The 16,846-nt window shown below is 36.3% G+C and overlaps 1 protein-coding gene and 1 pseudogene across 2 annotated transcripts; both read right to left on the reverse strand.

Annotated features, from left to right (window-relative positions):
• Positions 1 to 453: 453 nt before the first annotated feature.
• Positions 454 to 876, reverse strand: LOC143600704 (DNA polymerase epsilon subunit C-like). The gene has a single exon (XM_077078320.1). The coding sequence runs from the start codon at positions 874 to 876 to the stop codon at positions 454 to 456; it is 423 nt and encodes a 140-aa protein (XP_076934435.1).
• Positions 877 to 6,162: 5,286 nt separating this feature from the next.
• On the reverse strand, positions 6,163 to 12,970 carry LOC143600700 (enhanced ethylene response protein 5-like; annotated as a pseudogene). Its single transcript, XR_013147524.1, has 13 exons — positions 12,800 to 12,970; positions 9,936 to 10,072; positions 8,696 to 8,789; positions 8,520 to 8,608; positions 8,334 to 8,399; positions 7,996 to 8,085; positions 7,840 to 7,896; positions 7,665 to 7,726; positions 7,437 to 7,524; positions 7,263 to 7,339; positions 6,781 to 6,855; positions 6,599 to 6,704; positions 6,163 to 6,467 (listed from the first exon to the last, which is right to left on the reverse strand). The product of XR_013147524.1 is annotated as an enhanced ethylene response protein 5-like (transcript).
• Between the last annotated feature and the right edge of the window lie 3,876 nt (positions 12,971 to 16,846).

The following is a 16,846-nucleotide window of genomic DNA, read 5'->3' on the forward strand; positions in this document are numbered from 1 at the left end:
ATTGCGTTATATATTAAATTTAAATTGAAACACATATAAAAATTAAATAATAAATTTGTAAACGAGCCAAGCCCGAGACGAGCTCGAGCTTGAAAAAACTACTAACAAGCCGAGCTCGAGCTAGACTTTGTGTGAGCTAAACGAGCCGAGCTCGAGCCTGGTCGAGCTTGGGCTCGGTTCGGCTCGTTTTGCACCTCTAGTTGGGTTCTTATTTACTTAACATACTTATTTGTTACAAACATAAACGAACAAACAAATGAACGAACAAAACATGGCGTTCATGTCCGTTCGTTTAATTAAAAACAGAAATCTTTCATATTCATTTGTCTATCAAATAAACGAACATAAATAAACTTTCCGCACTGAACGTTCGATTCATTTACCGGACTTCAACCAAAATTACTACAGCAAATTATAATAAATACAACTTAAACAGAACAAATCCATACAAATTCAATCCTTCGAACACTTCTTAAAGAAACTATCAATCCCACGAGTCCCCAAACCCGAACCCGAACCTAAATTCTTATCCTTCTCACTACTTTTCCTCGTCCGGTTCGCTGTCGGCTCGATCTGACTCACCGAAATCGAATCGAGCAGGAAATCGGCACTCGGGCGGTGCCTCTTGACCGCGATTCGCATATCCTCCACCTTAATTGTTTTCCGCTTCTTCTGAAGTGTAACCTGCATTGATTTGTCGGTTAACAGTTTTAAAAACATCTCGGTGGCGCTCGAGATTGTGAACAGAGCGTCCGAGTTGATCTTGTTGATTTCGGTGTCGAGTTTGATGATTCGCTTCACTCGGCCGGACGGGAAGCTCGGTTGGAGTGTCGGTGCCGGTTCGGTTTCGGTTTGGATTTCTTCGGTTTCTGCCATTGATTGTTGTGGAATGGTGAAGAAGTGAGTGTTTTGGTTGGTGATTTAGGGTTTTGGTTTTGGTTTTGGCGGGAAAATGAAATGGCTTTTTGGCGGGTTATTATACAGTGTGTGGAGTTTGTTTTTTTTTTCTATAAACTTAGGTCAGGCCCATTAGACAACATAAAGCCCAATTCACTTTAATGAACAAGTACATCTAGAGACTAGAGGTGTACAAAACAGGTTTGGTCAACGGCCGGTCAAAATCAATTTGATTTAAACCGGTCCGGTTTATAAACCGATTTTAGCCGGTTTTTAAACCGGTTTTTTTCAAACCGGTTCGGTTTTAAAACCGGTTTGGTAGATCTTAAGGGGAACCGGTTTTGAAACTGGCGGTTTGGGTCGGTTTGGGTGAAACCGGTTTTTTGTACATCTCTAGTATAGCCGGTATCTAACCGTTTCTCTAACTCAGGGCCGGCTCTAAGGCCGGGCAATATGGGCGTCCGGCCGGGGCACTTTTTTTCGGGGACACAAAATTTTTAAATATTCTCGGTGTTATATATATAGAATACTCGAACACTTATAGTCCCACTATTTTTATAATACTCACACACTTTTTAGACTCAATTTTTTTAAGTTATCTAAATACTTATAGGTCATTAAAAATTGAAAGAGACCCGTTACTTTTTGTTAATCAATAAAAGGTAAATAAATAGAAAAAATTAAATGAATAGACGGGATAACAACATCGAGTTCGAACACCAACAGTCACGGTAGCATTTATATAAAGGAGTTTTTCAAAATTGTACTTATTGAATTCTTATTTACGATTCACAATGCTCCAAGAAAGACTTAGCGAGTGGTGATCGTAGCTATTGAAAACAGAATATTAGAGAGCATAAACTACGATGAGTTGATTCACCAAATTGCTATCAAAATGTTATATGAGCTTCACAAATACTCGGCTAGCTATTAGCTTATTCAGTATGTCATAAGCTAATTCTCATACGATTATTTTTCTATTTGTTATGTTTATTGCATAACTTTAATCGTCGTTTAAAAAAATTATTTACATTATTTAATACGTTAAGGCTTAGGGGGCATATTTTTTTCGGTTCAGCCGGGGCACTCAAATTCTGACGGTCGGCCCCTGCTCTAACTGATTACTAACCGGTCCATCTCTAACCGCTTACCATCCGAAAAAAATCGTCGGTTTGGAACCGGCTTATATTATTGATTTCAAAGCCGATTGAGATTATTATTATTATTATTATTATTATTATTATTATTATTTTATTAGAAACCGGTTTTTTCAGTTATTCACCGGTTTTTCAGTCCAGTCTAACCGGTTAACACATGACCCGAAAAACCGGTCTAACCAGTTATTCTCCGCCAAATTATTAACCGGTTAACCGGAAAATGGACATCTAAGTACATCTAGAGGTGGGGCAAATACTAGTTCCTGACCAACCCCGTGTACCTGACCCAGAACCGGTTCTGGTATACCTGACTTGGAAAAAACCCAGCAAAACCAGTCAAAAAACCAAACATACCCAAAACCATTTCCGACCTAACCTAGTTCTTGAATCTTGTTGACCAAACTTTGAACCAGTTCCTACCAGCTTCTGGTTTCTGAAAAACCCTGGTTTGTCCACTCTAAGTTCATAGATTTAGTAGGTAGGCTTGTCACTTTTAAGCAACACCCGACCCGAGAACACCTGAACTAACCCTAAACCCAAACCAGGAAAAATTTGTAATTCAAAATCAAATTCGAGTTACTCTCAAATTTGAAAATCTCAACAGAATAACCCAAATTTGAATTACTTTTATTTTTTATAAATTTTAGCTTTTAAATTTACTTTTCTTTTCTTATTTTTCTTTTATTCGGATAGAACCAAATTCAAGTAAGGCTTATTTGAATTGGGTTTTCAAATCTTATTCGAGTCCCAAACAAACCAAATGACCCAATGAAGACCCCTAGTTCTACCAGACCTGTCATATCGGATCATTATTGCGTGCTAAAGTTTTAAAAATGACCAAAAACTATATCGTTTAATTTATACACTTGAAGGGGCCTTTATTTTCCACTTTTATATGTAAAGGTTCCATACTCGAGGAATGGTGATAATTTGAATAAACAAGGGACTCATTAGTGATTCAAATAGCCGTTAAAATAAAGAAAGAAAAAAAAAGACGTTTCTACTTTCCATAGGCATCTTATGTTTTCATATGCAATGTTAATTTAAATTGATTTCTAAATCGAATCAAACCTCCTTTTATTTATCATTGTGTTAATTGTTTATTAGATTACATCGAAACAGAAGGCAAGCGGGCAACAAGCTGCGTCGGTACCCCTTTTTGAATCGCAAAACCCAATCTTTTAAAAACTATATTTGCTGATCTTGGAGTCATAACATTACTATGCATGACCCGCTGAACACGGGTAAGTAGCTCCACAGCTTCAGGCGCGAGGAAACCAAAAGTGTCAAAAGCAAAAGGAATAAATACTTGTTGGTTGTCAAGACACGTCTTTTCATGTTTTGCCACCTTACCTGAAGCAGCTTTTAATGCGGCTTGACCGACCGCGAAACCACTACTCCCTAAGCCCACCAAAGGAGAAACCCATGTTAAATTCACACACACGTGTTTCCCTCCTATCCATCCAAACACCAAAATGTCAGCCGGTCGAAGAGATGATCTTCCCTCCGACGGGTCAGTCAGGAAATTCACATGTGCTTCTTTCTTAACAGAAATTCCAGCTCGCTTGAATATATCAAAGAGCACATCCCTAACCAGATCGTGTCGGTACTTGAACCCTGGGAGCTTTTTACAGTGCACCGCGTGCTCCCCATATGAGTCTAAACACGCTTTACGACAAACAGGACATATCTCATCAACCAAAAATAAAGGAATCATAAGGCGATACCTAAGGATACTACGATACTCCACTGGAGACATATGCTGGCCTAACCCATCTATAGGGTAGCAAGAAGAAAATCTTGAGCATGTGGTGCTTGTAGACACTCAAAAATGGCTTTTTGTCTGCTTGTCATGTTAAAGTGTGACTCCATGTCGTGAACAATTTTACTAAAAAGAGTGCTCGCCAATGCATGCTGGGCTTTAGAGGGGGCGGTCTCTTTTTTAGAGAAACTGCTAAAATCGAAGCTTGGAATCATATCAAGAAGACAAGCCAGAGCACAAGAATAATCAGAATCCATCCCACATATACCACTGTCTCGCAAAATGTGATCCTGAAGCACCACGATTGGGCTCTCGAGGCCACAAACGCATAAGAGGAAGCCTCTACTGCCGAATACAACCCCAAACCCCCATTCTTAATGGGTAAGGAAGCAAGTCGCCATTGGAGGTCTCCAAAGAAAGGACCTCCACAAACTACAATGTCCTCGATCGCCTCACGCAATCCCTTGTCAAAAAACACCGCTGCCTCCATCATGTGTACAGGTTGGCATGTTCTCAAACCGAAGAAAAGTTTAGCAACACCCATACATGATCGAAGCAAAAGTAACTCACTCTGCGGGTCACCAAGTTTTGGGAGAAGACGCGTCAAATCAACAGCATTAGTAGCTCTCTTCTTTGCCAAACCCTTAATAAACCCGGTGTCGTTACTAACAGCTCCCCCAAGAAGCTTCACCCTTAATAATGGTCTCCCGATGTCAGCAGGGAATAAACCGTCATGAGACTTCGTACCATCACAAGAAGGCCAAAATAGCTCAGTTTTCTTAATATTCAGTTCAAGACCCAAAGTTGGACCCGTCACCTTAATGATATCCAGCACTTTAGCCACCTCCATTGAATCTCCAATGACTGTCCCATCATCAAGATACCAGGCATGAAGAAGAAGCTTGCAATTGTCTCGAATCTGATGCACAATGGGGTGTAAAACCAAGGAAAAAAGGAATGGTCACAATGGGTCTCCTTGTTGAACCCCTGTGGTGGACCAAATATTATCATCCCCAAGATATAGTCTTGATGGTTGCCCATATAAAAAATTCCACCCATAAGGAAATAGAAGGGCATCTGATCCTTACCTTATGAAGTAAAGTTGATCTATCCACCATATTAAATGCATTAGAAAAATCAACTGTAAGCATTGCAAGAGACCCATCAGTGTGGCGCTCACTCAATACCCTGTTGGCGCTATGTAATATGGCCTCCGCACCACCCGACACACCAACCCCAAACTGGAAATCATTAAGGTATTTGGTCAATTCTTTGCCAACCCCTTTCATAGCCACCTTAGAAACCAAACGCCTCCATATAGTACCCACTGCAATAGGTCGAATCCCGTTGTCGGGTTTTAAAAACGGTGTAAGAGGAGCAGACGCGACAAACTCTGCCAAAGTAGACGGACATCTCCCTGCTAACCATAAATTAACCACTGCAGTAATAGCACATATGAGGTCAGTGGCAATAGCCGACTCTTCTCCACAAAGAGCATCCAAAATATGTTGCGCTCTCAAACCGTCCCTCCCACACGAAGTTCATTTGGGAAACGATTTAATGCAACCAAGAACACTATCGACCTCTGCCACAAGAGGAGGCTCGGAATAAGTCATGTTCGGCATAGCCGGCGGCTTCTTGTACGGGTGTTTAGCTTCTAAAGCCTTTGTGGTATCAGAATTGTAAGGTGCAACACCAGATAAGCATAACACCTTTACTGCAGCAGTAAAGTGACCATCCACAACTTTTCGAAGACACTGTTTAACGTTATTGTTGACAAGATCCCCCTCCTTTTGAATATCCATGTCACCTTGGCCTAAGGACCTCAAACCAGAAGCATTTAACAGATTTTTAATTAACATGGTAATACCGTCAACTTTCCCCCATGTGGCTAAAGAACTCGTTATTGAATGATGTTGCATGACTTTCCTATTCCCGGACCTGCTTTCGTGCCTATTTTTGGGTCTGAACACCTGTAAAGTGCAACGAGGAAGAAGTAACAGCCTAACCCACACATCAACAGAATCTGGTTGAGCGACCACTTTATAGAGTGTTGTTTTCAAAGCTTGCGAATAATTTCAAAACTACAAAGGTAAAATGTTGTCCAGTATAGTCAGGCCCATAGTCACATGAAAATACCAAAAAAAATATTATCATTCTCGTATTTTCTCAAATAGTAAAAAAAAAATCAATATTCTATTGTAGTTTGAATAAGCCTCAATAATTTCATCACAACAATAACAATGATCAACTTCCAGATTTGCTAAACCCGTTAACGTTTTAAGGACCGGTTAAAAGTACTCATTACAACTAGCCTGCGACGGGAACCAGACGCCACATGCAGGGTTGGTTGGGTTATGTAAGACAGTTGTGTAGGAACCATATCTCTAGAGCGGGTCAAAGCAGATTAGGTGACCCGCATATGTTTTACAATCATAAAGACATTTCAAGTAACATTATCCATACACTGGTTGGCGGCAATTAACACCCATAATATATAATATGTGAATGGCTCCATGTTAAGCGTTTATTGGCTTGCCATTTAATTTAGGAAACGGATCTTGTTTACTTAGAACCGCCACTTTGCTCTTGTGAGCAAAATACCCTTTCACCAGATTCTTGTATATCAATATCGACATTATGCATTCAACCTGTCAACAAACAAAACCTCAAGTGTTTTTACCATTTCCGACCAAAAAACACGCTTAATGACGAAAATACCCTTTCAACTTCTCTAAAAGACAATCCGTTTGATGAGTCAATAACATGTTAGAAACATTACCTCATCTAAATCCATCTCCATCTCGAGCCATTTCAATGCTTTAACAATCATTTCTAACTTTATCTGGTGTGCCTTGCTCGGGTCCTTCTGCTTTTGAATGATATAACTGCCATGAAAAAGCATTTGAGTAAACAAAAAAGCAACAATATAATATAATATTATTCAACAATGAAGCAGCTTACATTTTCTTTACGAGTCTTTGGTATACCTGAAGCTCTAGCTTTTCAAGAACAAGATAAACACCTGATCTCAAGAATCTAAATACAACATATTTAGCTTTGTGGAAAATAAAATTAAAAAAAAAGAAGGAAAACGAACAATTAAATAAAAGGGTAATTGTTGAAAAGGCTATAGACTTTTGTTTGAATTTGCACATAAGTCCTAGACTTATTCTTTTTTTTCATGATTAAATACCTAAACTTCTCGAGTTCAGCAAAAAGGTCTCTAAATTTTAATAAAATAACTTTTCCGTTAAATTCGAAAGTGTAGGGTTAAATAGTGTAAAACAAGGTTTCATGGACTTGTGAGTATTTAGCAAAAACCTGTAGGTTCTTTTGATGATTACCCTAACTAAGGTTATAAAACTATATTTAATAAAGTTATAAAACTATAAAATATAGCACAAATTACAGAACTAGAATTACTAACAATATGAAATGCATACCGATCTTCATGCTCCTCAAGCGCATGTCTAAGAAGTCTGAGATCACCTCTTTTCATAGCTAACACAATGTCATTATACTGTAACAAGACCAAAAAGTAACTGTAAAGCTACAATATCTTCAGTTTGTGAAACAAAATTACAAAATTACATATTTACCCCCTTCTTTTAACCTACCTCAACCAGATTATACTTCTCAAGGAGTGACTTTTTAGGTAAGATTCCTATCGAAAGCTTCACGGGTACCAAATATTTCAAGATCATCCTGTTTCAGCAGACATTAAATAAGATAAATACAAAAGTGATAAAACAAAATAATCAAATATGTTTTGCTATCAAAGACTAAAAGATATATTTAAATCGAAGAAATAATAGTAATAACATGCGACAAGATTGAAAACGAGCCTTATGTTTGCTTCACTTTGAGGGTCACAATGTTTTAATGCATATGACAATTTATGATCAGCCTGCAGAATAAAGAAAGACAAATTTGTTAAAATTAAGAGAAGAAAAATGCCAAAAGAAATCATACAAATTCATGATTATATTAAAAAAAATCATAATTTCTCAGATTGCTTACAGCTGGAAAATTTTCGTTAAGTACTTCTAAGCGACCAGTGTAGTACATGTAAGTTACCTGTAACATAACATAGCATAATATAATATAATATATACGAGCAATTTCAATGTTACTTATGAGACTAAAAACTAGTTTGACAAGAATCAAACATCTTACTTTATCTCTGACAGGAAATTCCTCAAAATCAAATATACGAGCAGTTTCAATGCTTCTTATCACACTCCGGCAAAGATGAACAGTTCCAAGCTGCAAAATTAGATAAAAAAAAGATTAGTATTTATGTAACAAACTTTTTATAACATGTCAAACAGATAACAAAAAAAATTAACTTAAAACAAAAACATATTAACCGAGTCAAAGTATACTTTTACATATAAAACCTCCTAATTCATTATATTTGAAAACATAAAAACAATAATTAAAAATTATATAGCTTTTGTAATGAATGTAAGAAAAATAGATATGTAGAAAAGAGATGGAAAGAAAAATGTCACCTTGAAATAAACTTTGAACAATTGGCAAGTGACATACAGAGCTCCAACACGTTTTGGTCCTTTTCCCTATAACAAAAAGATGACATTTAACCTATTAAACACATAATATTAGTGACTAAAAAAGTAGGTGCAACAAGAACAGGTCAAACGAGTTGATAAAAGAAAACGGGTCAAATAAATAGTTACCGCAAGAACTCCAAACACTTTCATGAGAAATGACCGGCTGCCTTTAGTTTCTCAGGTGTTTTCCCATTAGAAGCTAACTCTCTATCAGCCTGCATACACATTTACACAAGTTAAAAATATTATAAACTATAACAAATTCATTCAAATAAGATTCGATTGTAATTGCAGTTGCATACCTTCTCAGCTAGAATCCTAATTTCATATACAACAACATATAATGCTTCTAACGCCCATGCAGATTCCCAGTTCCGAAATTCCTGAATAAAAGCACTGAATAATTTCCCATATTAGCAATCCAACAGTACAGCATAAGCCAGAAAACTTGAGGTGGCAATTTCGGCCCGTTTTACCTTGTGGTTTATTCAGGTTATGTTTATATCTAACAGGCTACAAAGGTAAACTAAAACAAAACATTTGAAGAAAAAAGGTGTGCATGGGTCGGTTTTGGGCTCAAACCGAACCAAAAACCCGAATTTCGGATTTTTAGTTTTTCAATACTGCTCAGTTTCAGGCTTTTAGGTTTGGGTTCGGTTCTGGTTTTTTCAGTTTTACAATTTGGAATTGAAATTTTTGAACTGAAAAAAAAATGGCTAGAAACAATGAATTTGCACCAAAATCTTTTTGTTAATTAATGAAAAAAGGTGTGCATGGGTCGGTTTTGGGCTCAAACCGAACCAAAAACCAGAATTTCAGATTTTTAGTTTTTCAATACTTCTCAGTTTCAGGCTTTTAGGTTTGGGTTCAGTTCTGGTTATTTCAGTTTTACCATTTGGAATTGAAATTTTTGAACTGAAAAAAAAATGGCTAGAAACAATGAATTTGCACCAAAATCTTTTTGTTAATTAATAGTTAATTGATTATTATACATTTGGGCTAAAATATTTGGGTAGCACTATTTATTAAACCCTTATAAATTACATATAATTCAAAACTAGAAATGAAGATACAGAAATTCAGTTTGGTTTGCTTTTTCGGTTTTAGTAAAACCGAAACCGAAACTGAAACCAAAGGAAAAGTGCGGTTTTCACAAAAAAACATAAAATAAAATAAAAAACATAAAACTAAACTGTGTTATTTTGGTTCGATTATTACGGTTGCGAGCCAGTTTTTCGGTTTTAATCATTAAACCTCCAAAACTTGGTTTCTTAACAGCACACCTCCTGAATATCTTTATATAGAAAAAACTTATTTTTATTGAAATAATATAAATCAGTAATCCAATTGAACACTTAACCATTAATAAAAATGTAAAATTTGAACAAAATTGTTATGTGTTTAACCCAACTCAACCTAAAGTTTACTCATTTTGACTCGTACCAAAAATTACCCATTTTGACTCTTTACCCAACTCGTCATTTTGCCGCCTCTACAAAAAATTAGTGAGAACTCAATTACATATGTATGCAAGAAAATTACTTTGCTGATTTCTCAAATGCTTGATATGATTCAACCAGATGGCCGACCCTATAGCTTTGCATAGCCCGGAATAATGGAGCAACTATTTCAGCATATTGGGAATATTTATCTGCTTGTCTGATCAATCTGTTATCATCCTGCATACACAAATTCCATTAAAATGTATTTTCAACACACTTAACTTTAAAAGGGACCAAAGCTGCAAGATATGAATTTTTTTCACAAATAAACACCGACATCTACAAATGTTTCAGACAAAAATTTGAGACGTTTAGGACTAACTAGTGGGTAACTTATGCCGATGATGAATTATTTGGATTAACTTTTAAAAAGTCATACTTGGTTGCTCTTTCCAAATACAACATTAACCATCACGTGTTCTAAAAATGACAAAGAAAGCCATACGGCTTGCAAGAATGCGTGGTACTGGACAACTGTAAAAGCATAAATGCAAAATGTTAGCACTTTTTTTATTACAGTTAGTCAATGAACATCATTAGAATTTGTATTGAGGCTGATTTTGAAGATTACAAATTCAATAAAGGAGTAAATTGCTGTAAACAAGCTGAACCGAACCGAACAAGGCCTTGTTTATGTTTTCATTTACCTCATTGTTGTTCTTTATGCCATTGAGGCCAGGGTTTCGCTAGGAGCAGCCTCCTTATTCCTCAGGATAGGGGGAAGATTTGTTTCCATTCAAAGTTTAACACTCCCCAGACCCTACTCTATTAGTGGGATTTTACTGGGTATAACTGATTGATTGATTGATTCATATGTTAATTTTACATATAAATTAATCACATAATGCTCATATTCATATATCCTTTTAACAAACATTAACGAACATAAACAAACGTAAACGCACACATTATCGAACATGGCCTCTTTTTGTGTTCGTTCCTTTATTAAACGAACGAGCATAAACTAACTTCCCGCCGAACAGTTCAATAAACGTTCATTTCGTTTATAGCATATATGATGTGAATTCAGTTTCAAGATTTTAACAGCATGAGCTCTAAAAATCATAAGTTACATGCCCTATAAACAAGTAGCTTTGGACAAAATGTAATTTGTGCAGACAAACATTCATCGAGTCTAAATTCACTCATTATTGCTAAGTGTAAGCTAAATCCTCTAAATTTACGCCATTCAATATGGATTACCATCATCTGAGCTGAAATTAAAAGCATACATGAACCATTGAACCCTAATTGTCAATATGCAATACCTAATGAAAAGTAAAGACTGACAATTAGGACTTTAAAATGACAATTTTGCTAGAAGTCTGATAATCGTATAGCACCGATATCGACCGGATAGCCCTGAGTATGGAACCATGAAGTCCTAGGCTGGCACGTTCCCAAAGGGAAGCTCGTACATCAGCCCCGACCCGATGATCATAAATAACACAGATTATAAGCATGTTTCATATGCATTTAGATTAACTAACTGTGTAAACTGTTAATAAATCATTAGGTATTACTCATATTCGAAAATGAACATTAAACGGGTCGACCCGAAACCTAACTAACATCCAAATCTAGTTATTAATCAATTAATGAAAGAAATTGAAACAGCCTGGCTGGAAGACATTTAGGGCAACAGTCAGTGCGAGACATGTTAAAAATGAATAAATTAATAATAAATAATACATAAGCCTAGCTCGAGCTTTACAAAAAAAAAAACTCGTAAGTCAAAACGAACCGAACTCGAGCTTTTCAACAAACAAATCCTCAAAATTGAAGCTAAAAGCTATTCATTCAATAAGCAATATCATATCAACAGCTATACCTAAATTAAAAAGCATATATAAACCCTAATAAGTGGAAAGTATATATATACACACACACACATATATATAGGGGAAGGTTCATGTACAAAACAATCTTAACATGAGAACGTATACCAATCTACCAAAAATGAGAGCGTATGAAACCATATCAACTACGATACCAATCTACATAAGCAATATTTTATAACAACAAAGAAAAAACCTAATAATAACAACAAAAGAATCAAAATCAGCAACAAAATAATAACAGCATAAGAAAAAAACCTAATACTTGAAAGAACCTGGAAGATATTTAGGCCATCGCTCAGTGCGAGAAACGTTAATAAATGAATAAATTAATAATAAATAATACATGAGCTTAGCTCGAGTTTTAGAAAAAAAACTCGTAAGTCAAAACTAGGGGTGCAAACGAGCCGAGCCCGAGCTCGACTAGGCTCTAGCTCGGCTCGTTTAAGTTACACAGAGCTTGAGATCGGCTCGTTTCGAGCTCTATTTTCAAAGCTCGAGCTCGGCTCGTGAGCAGATTTTCAAGCTCGAGCTTGGCTCGGGCTCGGCTCATTTACCATATATCAACTATTTTTTTATATTTTTTTCTATTATACTTTTATGTATAAAATAATATATATTATTGAGTTATTTTTCATAACATTATATATATTAATTAATAATTATTAAATACATATTTTAAAAAAATTATATAAATGACAGGCTCGTTTAGGCTCGCGAGCTGGCTCGAGCAGGAGAAGTGAAGCTCAGGCTCGGGCTCATTTATTAAACGAGCTTAGTTTTAGGCTCACGCTCGGGCTCGGGCTCAATTAAGCTCGGTTCGATCGAACTTTTTAACGAGCCGATCTCGGGTAGCTCGCGAGTAGCTCGGCTCATTTGCACCCCTAGTCAAAGCAAACCGAGCTCGAGCCTCATTGAGCTTCTCAACAAACAAATCCTCAAAACTAAACCTATTTATTCAATAACCAATATCAACATCTTAACTGAAATTAAAAGGCATACATAAACCTTAACTGAAGAGAGTATATATACATATACATACATACATATATATATATATAATAACCTGGAAGATATTTAGGGCATCGGCGAGTGCGATGAACGACGGTGACTCAGACGAGAGAGAAAGCAGGTGTTTGAAAGACGTGGCGTCTTGGTACGAGATGACGTCAGCGAATCGGTTCAAGTAGTCCGTTATTCGTCTGTGTGCTTCACCCATGCTCATGTAAGACGCCATTGTTAACTGTTGTGATGAGACTAATTATTAGGGTTTATATGGAGTCAAAAGAGATTGGAAGTTGCTTCGAATTGGCATTTGGCAATGAATTTAGGGGGGGACTTGTTTAACATGAGCTCGGTCATTTGGATCTTTTATTTGTAAATATCGAGCTCGGTTTGTTAGTAGTTTTTTAAGTTTGAGTTTGGTCCGGGTGCGACTCGTTTACTGTTTATTAATTAATTTTTAGACATTTATAATTGTTTTTATATTTTTTTAATTAAAATTTTATATATAATAAAACATATTATTTAATTATTTTTTAATAACATCATATATATATTATAAAAATTATAGAAAAGTGATAGGCTCGTGAGCTGGATCGAGCTCGCCAAGTGAAGCTCGGGCTCGGGCTCGTTTATTAGACGAGCTTACTTTTAGTCTCGACTCGTTCGAGCTTTTTCAGGAGCCGATCTTGAGTAGTTCACGAGCTGCTCGGCTTGTTTGCACCCCTAACGATGATTTGTTATCCATGCTCACAATGCGTTTATGATAGCTGTTGGTAGGCTACTCTAAGACGGATGGATGGAAAGGTCGAAATAAGTTTTTTTTTTTTTGGTCGAGCTGGGCTGAGCCTTAAATAAAGCTTGTTTAGTTGTCGAGACTAAGCGTGAGCCTTGTGTGGGAAGCTTGTTTAGTCTCGTTGAGGTTTACCTCTTTTGGACTTATTGAGTTGGCATTTAACAGCCGAGTTTCAACTCAGTTAAGGTTTTCCTTAAATATATAAAAGTAACAAAAAAATGTATATAAATTAATTAATAAATAATAAACGAGCCAATATCGAGCTTGAAAAAATAACTCACAAACAAAGCTCACAGCTTTAGAAAAAGAGTTTGAAACATGCCGAATTTGAGCCTAGTCAAGTGCGGACTCGACCTGTTCATGCCACTGGTTTATGAGGGTTTTGATCGCACAAGAGATTGTTATATTGTCAGACTAATTGAGTCCCAACATGACTACATACTTATTTGTCATTTATGTTATCGAGTCACAATGACAATCCTGCCATTTATTTACAAATACGAGTAGTAATTTAAACGTGTATTGTTTTTATTAATTCTAACTATTATCCTTTGGTTGTTGTCGGTCTCAACTAACGAATTGGTTGATAACGATCTCACCTTTTGTCATATTTGCTCCCAACGGCACACAAACAACAGAATGCTAACGCCGTTAGTTGCAGGTCGTCGAAAAAATGTTTTTGCCAAAAACTCACATTTTTTCCGAAAAACTAAACATTTTCGTCCTAAACATCTTCGTAACCTTAGATCAGACCTTTAGAAACCTATTTTCTAGTGAAAGTTCGGTCGCTGGAACCCTATAACCATCGTCATAATTGGTTGGTGGTGCTCAAGTGTAGATGGTTATTTGGTGGTGAGTCAGTTAGTGGTGGTGGTGGTGGTGGTGGTGTTCAAGTTGAGTTTTCCGGTATAAAATGTGACTTTTCCGACCAAAATCGTTTTTCTGGTGACATGCAATTAACGGCGTTAGCATTCTGTTAGTCGCGGACCGTTAGGAACAAATATGATAAAAGGTGAGATCTTTATCAGCCAATTCGTTAGTTGGGACCGGCAGCGACCAACTGATGATAATTGGGATTAATAAAAACCAATACACCTTTAAATAGTCAATTACTAAAAGTTATTTGATACGAGGTAATGAAATGGATGACGTAAACGAGAAAAATAAATGTTTTCCCCATTTGTTGATAGAATTTCTTTACGCTCGACCCATTTCTCATTTGAGATCAAAAACCAAGTTAGCTCGCGCTCAATACGAGCCGAAGCTGAAGCTGGAGTCGGAGATTATGACCCTATCTAGCTTAGCTTGAATTGTAGTTTGTTCGAGTTAGAGTTGATAATGGCTCAATTCAAACCCATATCCATAACTGCAAGGACATTTCTCATATATGATTTTGCATGTTCAGTAACCTATACTATTTATCTTCCTAATGTATAAATAATATACAATAATTTGTTAAATTTCTTGCTGTATAAATAGCATTTGCTAAAGTATTAAGATTTATGCTTTCTTGAGGTTTTTAAGGCATTCTTTAGTGACTCCCTTAATCCAGTTAGTAAAAGCCTTGATATCTTTGTCCTCACTACCCGATTCGGCAAAGCAATCGTTGCACGCTTCGACGTCGGTGGCGATACCAGCAATATCGACATTAGCCTTTTCAATGTCTATATCGTTGATGCTCTCAATGCTTACCTTGACGCTATCAATCGCATATTCAAGATTTTCCTGGCATTGCACAAGGAAATCTTTTGATGCTTCTGACCCGGGTCCCGCTTGCCGTTTTGTGATGATCGTTTTGAATTCTTCGATTTTACGTTCGATTCCTTCTAGTTGTTTGTTTGCCACTTTAGCCCCCTTGCTTTGTGGTATCGCTGCCTTTTGTATGCCAATATCGGGCAACGACAGTTCCAAAAGTTCAGAAGTTGCGATTGGGGTGTCAGCGGTGGGTCCTGATGTGAGGATAGTGACAGGCGCAAGTGTAGGGGATGCAGCTTCCTCGGTAGGGGAAGGAGCATGGGTAGAACTACGGGCTAAACTCGTCTTAGAACACTGCGTAAATAATATTAGCGTGACATTATAAACAAAACTCGTCTGCTTCGCATGGGCCATTGTTTCAATATTTGCGAAGTTTGTCATTCGAACAAAGATAACGGTTTAAGGATTGGCGATTCTTATTTGTAATCAACTTTCTAAAAGTGGAAATTTCTTGGTTAAGGATACGAGGTTGAGAATCTTCTTGTTTGTGGTCATTGTTAACCAAACAAAATTGACCATTTATAATGCTGTTCTCATGAATTAATGGTTAACATTAGCCACACATGGATTTATTTATTATATTTTATTTTGTCCTTATTTTTATTATAAATCCTTTAATCGTCAAAGACTACTTTTCGATTAATTTAATAAGCTTGCAATATAAATCATCGATTCATCGTAAAATTACTGGCTAATCGGTTGGAAAAGGTGGTGAGCTTGATCGTTAGTCTTAAACAGCTGCCTTTTGTCAAAGTTTGACATAATATGTATGCTCTATTAGGGAATGAAGTGATCATTTGGTAAAAGAAGAGTAACAAAAAACTTATAATAATGATCTATTTCGAGAAGACGTGTGATTCTTTAAATTGGGATTACTTGGTGAAAAAATGTTTTTCTATGGATTCAACAATAATGGATTCATTCGGTAAAAGCATGTTTTATTGAATGGAGCCTTACTACTGAATTTCATACTCATAGAGGCCTTAGACAAAGAGATCATATATCTTTGTTCTTGTTTATTTTGGCGATGGAGGGTGCATGTAGCTTCAGAAGATATGATGGTAGACGGGTTGTTTTTTCTGTGCGCAAATAAGGAGAAATAATCTTATTGTTTCCGTTAACACAAGTCAATGGGAACCCAAACCTAACTTTAACATCCATCATGAAAGATCAAATAGTTCCTAGAAAACAATTTGTCATCTATGATGTGCCATTTAATTACGTTTATATGAATGACAACGCTACTTCTAGTAATCAATTGCTTCCTTAATCGAACAAATACCCGTGTTCATGTTCATTTATTTAAAAAATGAACATGTTCTTGTTCATTTACTTAATATCTAAACGAACAGACCAACATAAGTGAACATTTCTGAATAAAGAAACAACAAAAATGAACATAATATGAACAATGTAAATGAACACAAACAAACACACCTAAATGAACATAAATGACTCATCCAGATAACATCCAGTTATGCTCTATTAATATGTAAACAAACAGAAACAACCATAAATAAACAAATGTTCACGAACATAAATGAACGAACAAAACACGTG

Source organism: Bidens hawaiensis, unplaced genomic scaffold (genome assembly GCF_021521415.1).
Source record: "Bidens hawaiensis isolate Kalapana, Puna unplaced genomic scaffold, B.hawaiensis_p1.1 tig00054804_1, whole genome shotgun sequence".
NCBI classification, from domain to species: domain Eukaryota; kingdom Viridiplantae; phylum Streptophyta; class Magnoliopsida; order Asterales; family Asteraceae; genus Bidens; species Bidens hawaiensis.

What these genes read in the sequence shown, in the direction of transcription:
- LOC143600704 (XM_077078320.1), bottom strand. Translation starts at nt 876, where the DNA reads ATGGCAGAAACCGAAGAAATCCAAACCGAAACCGAACCGGCACCGACA.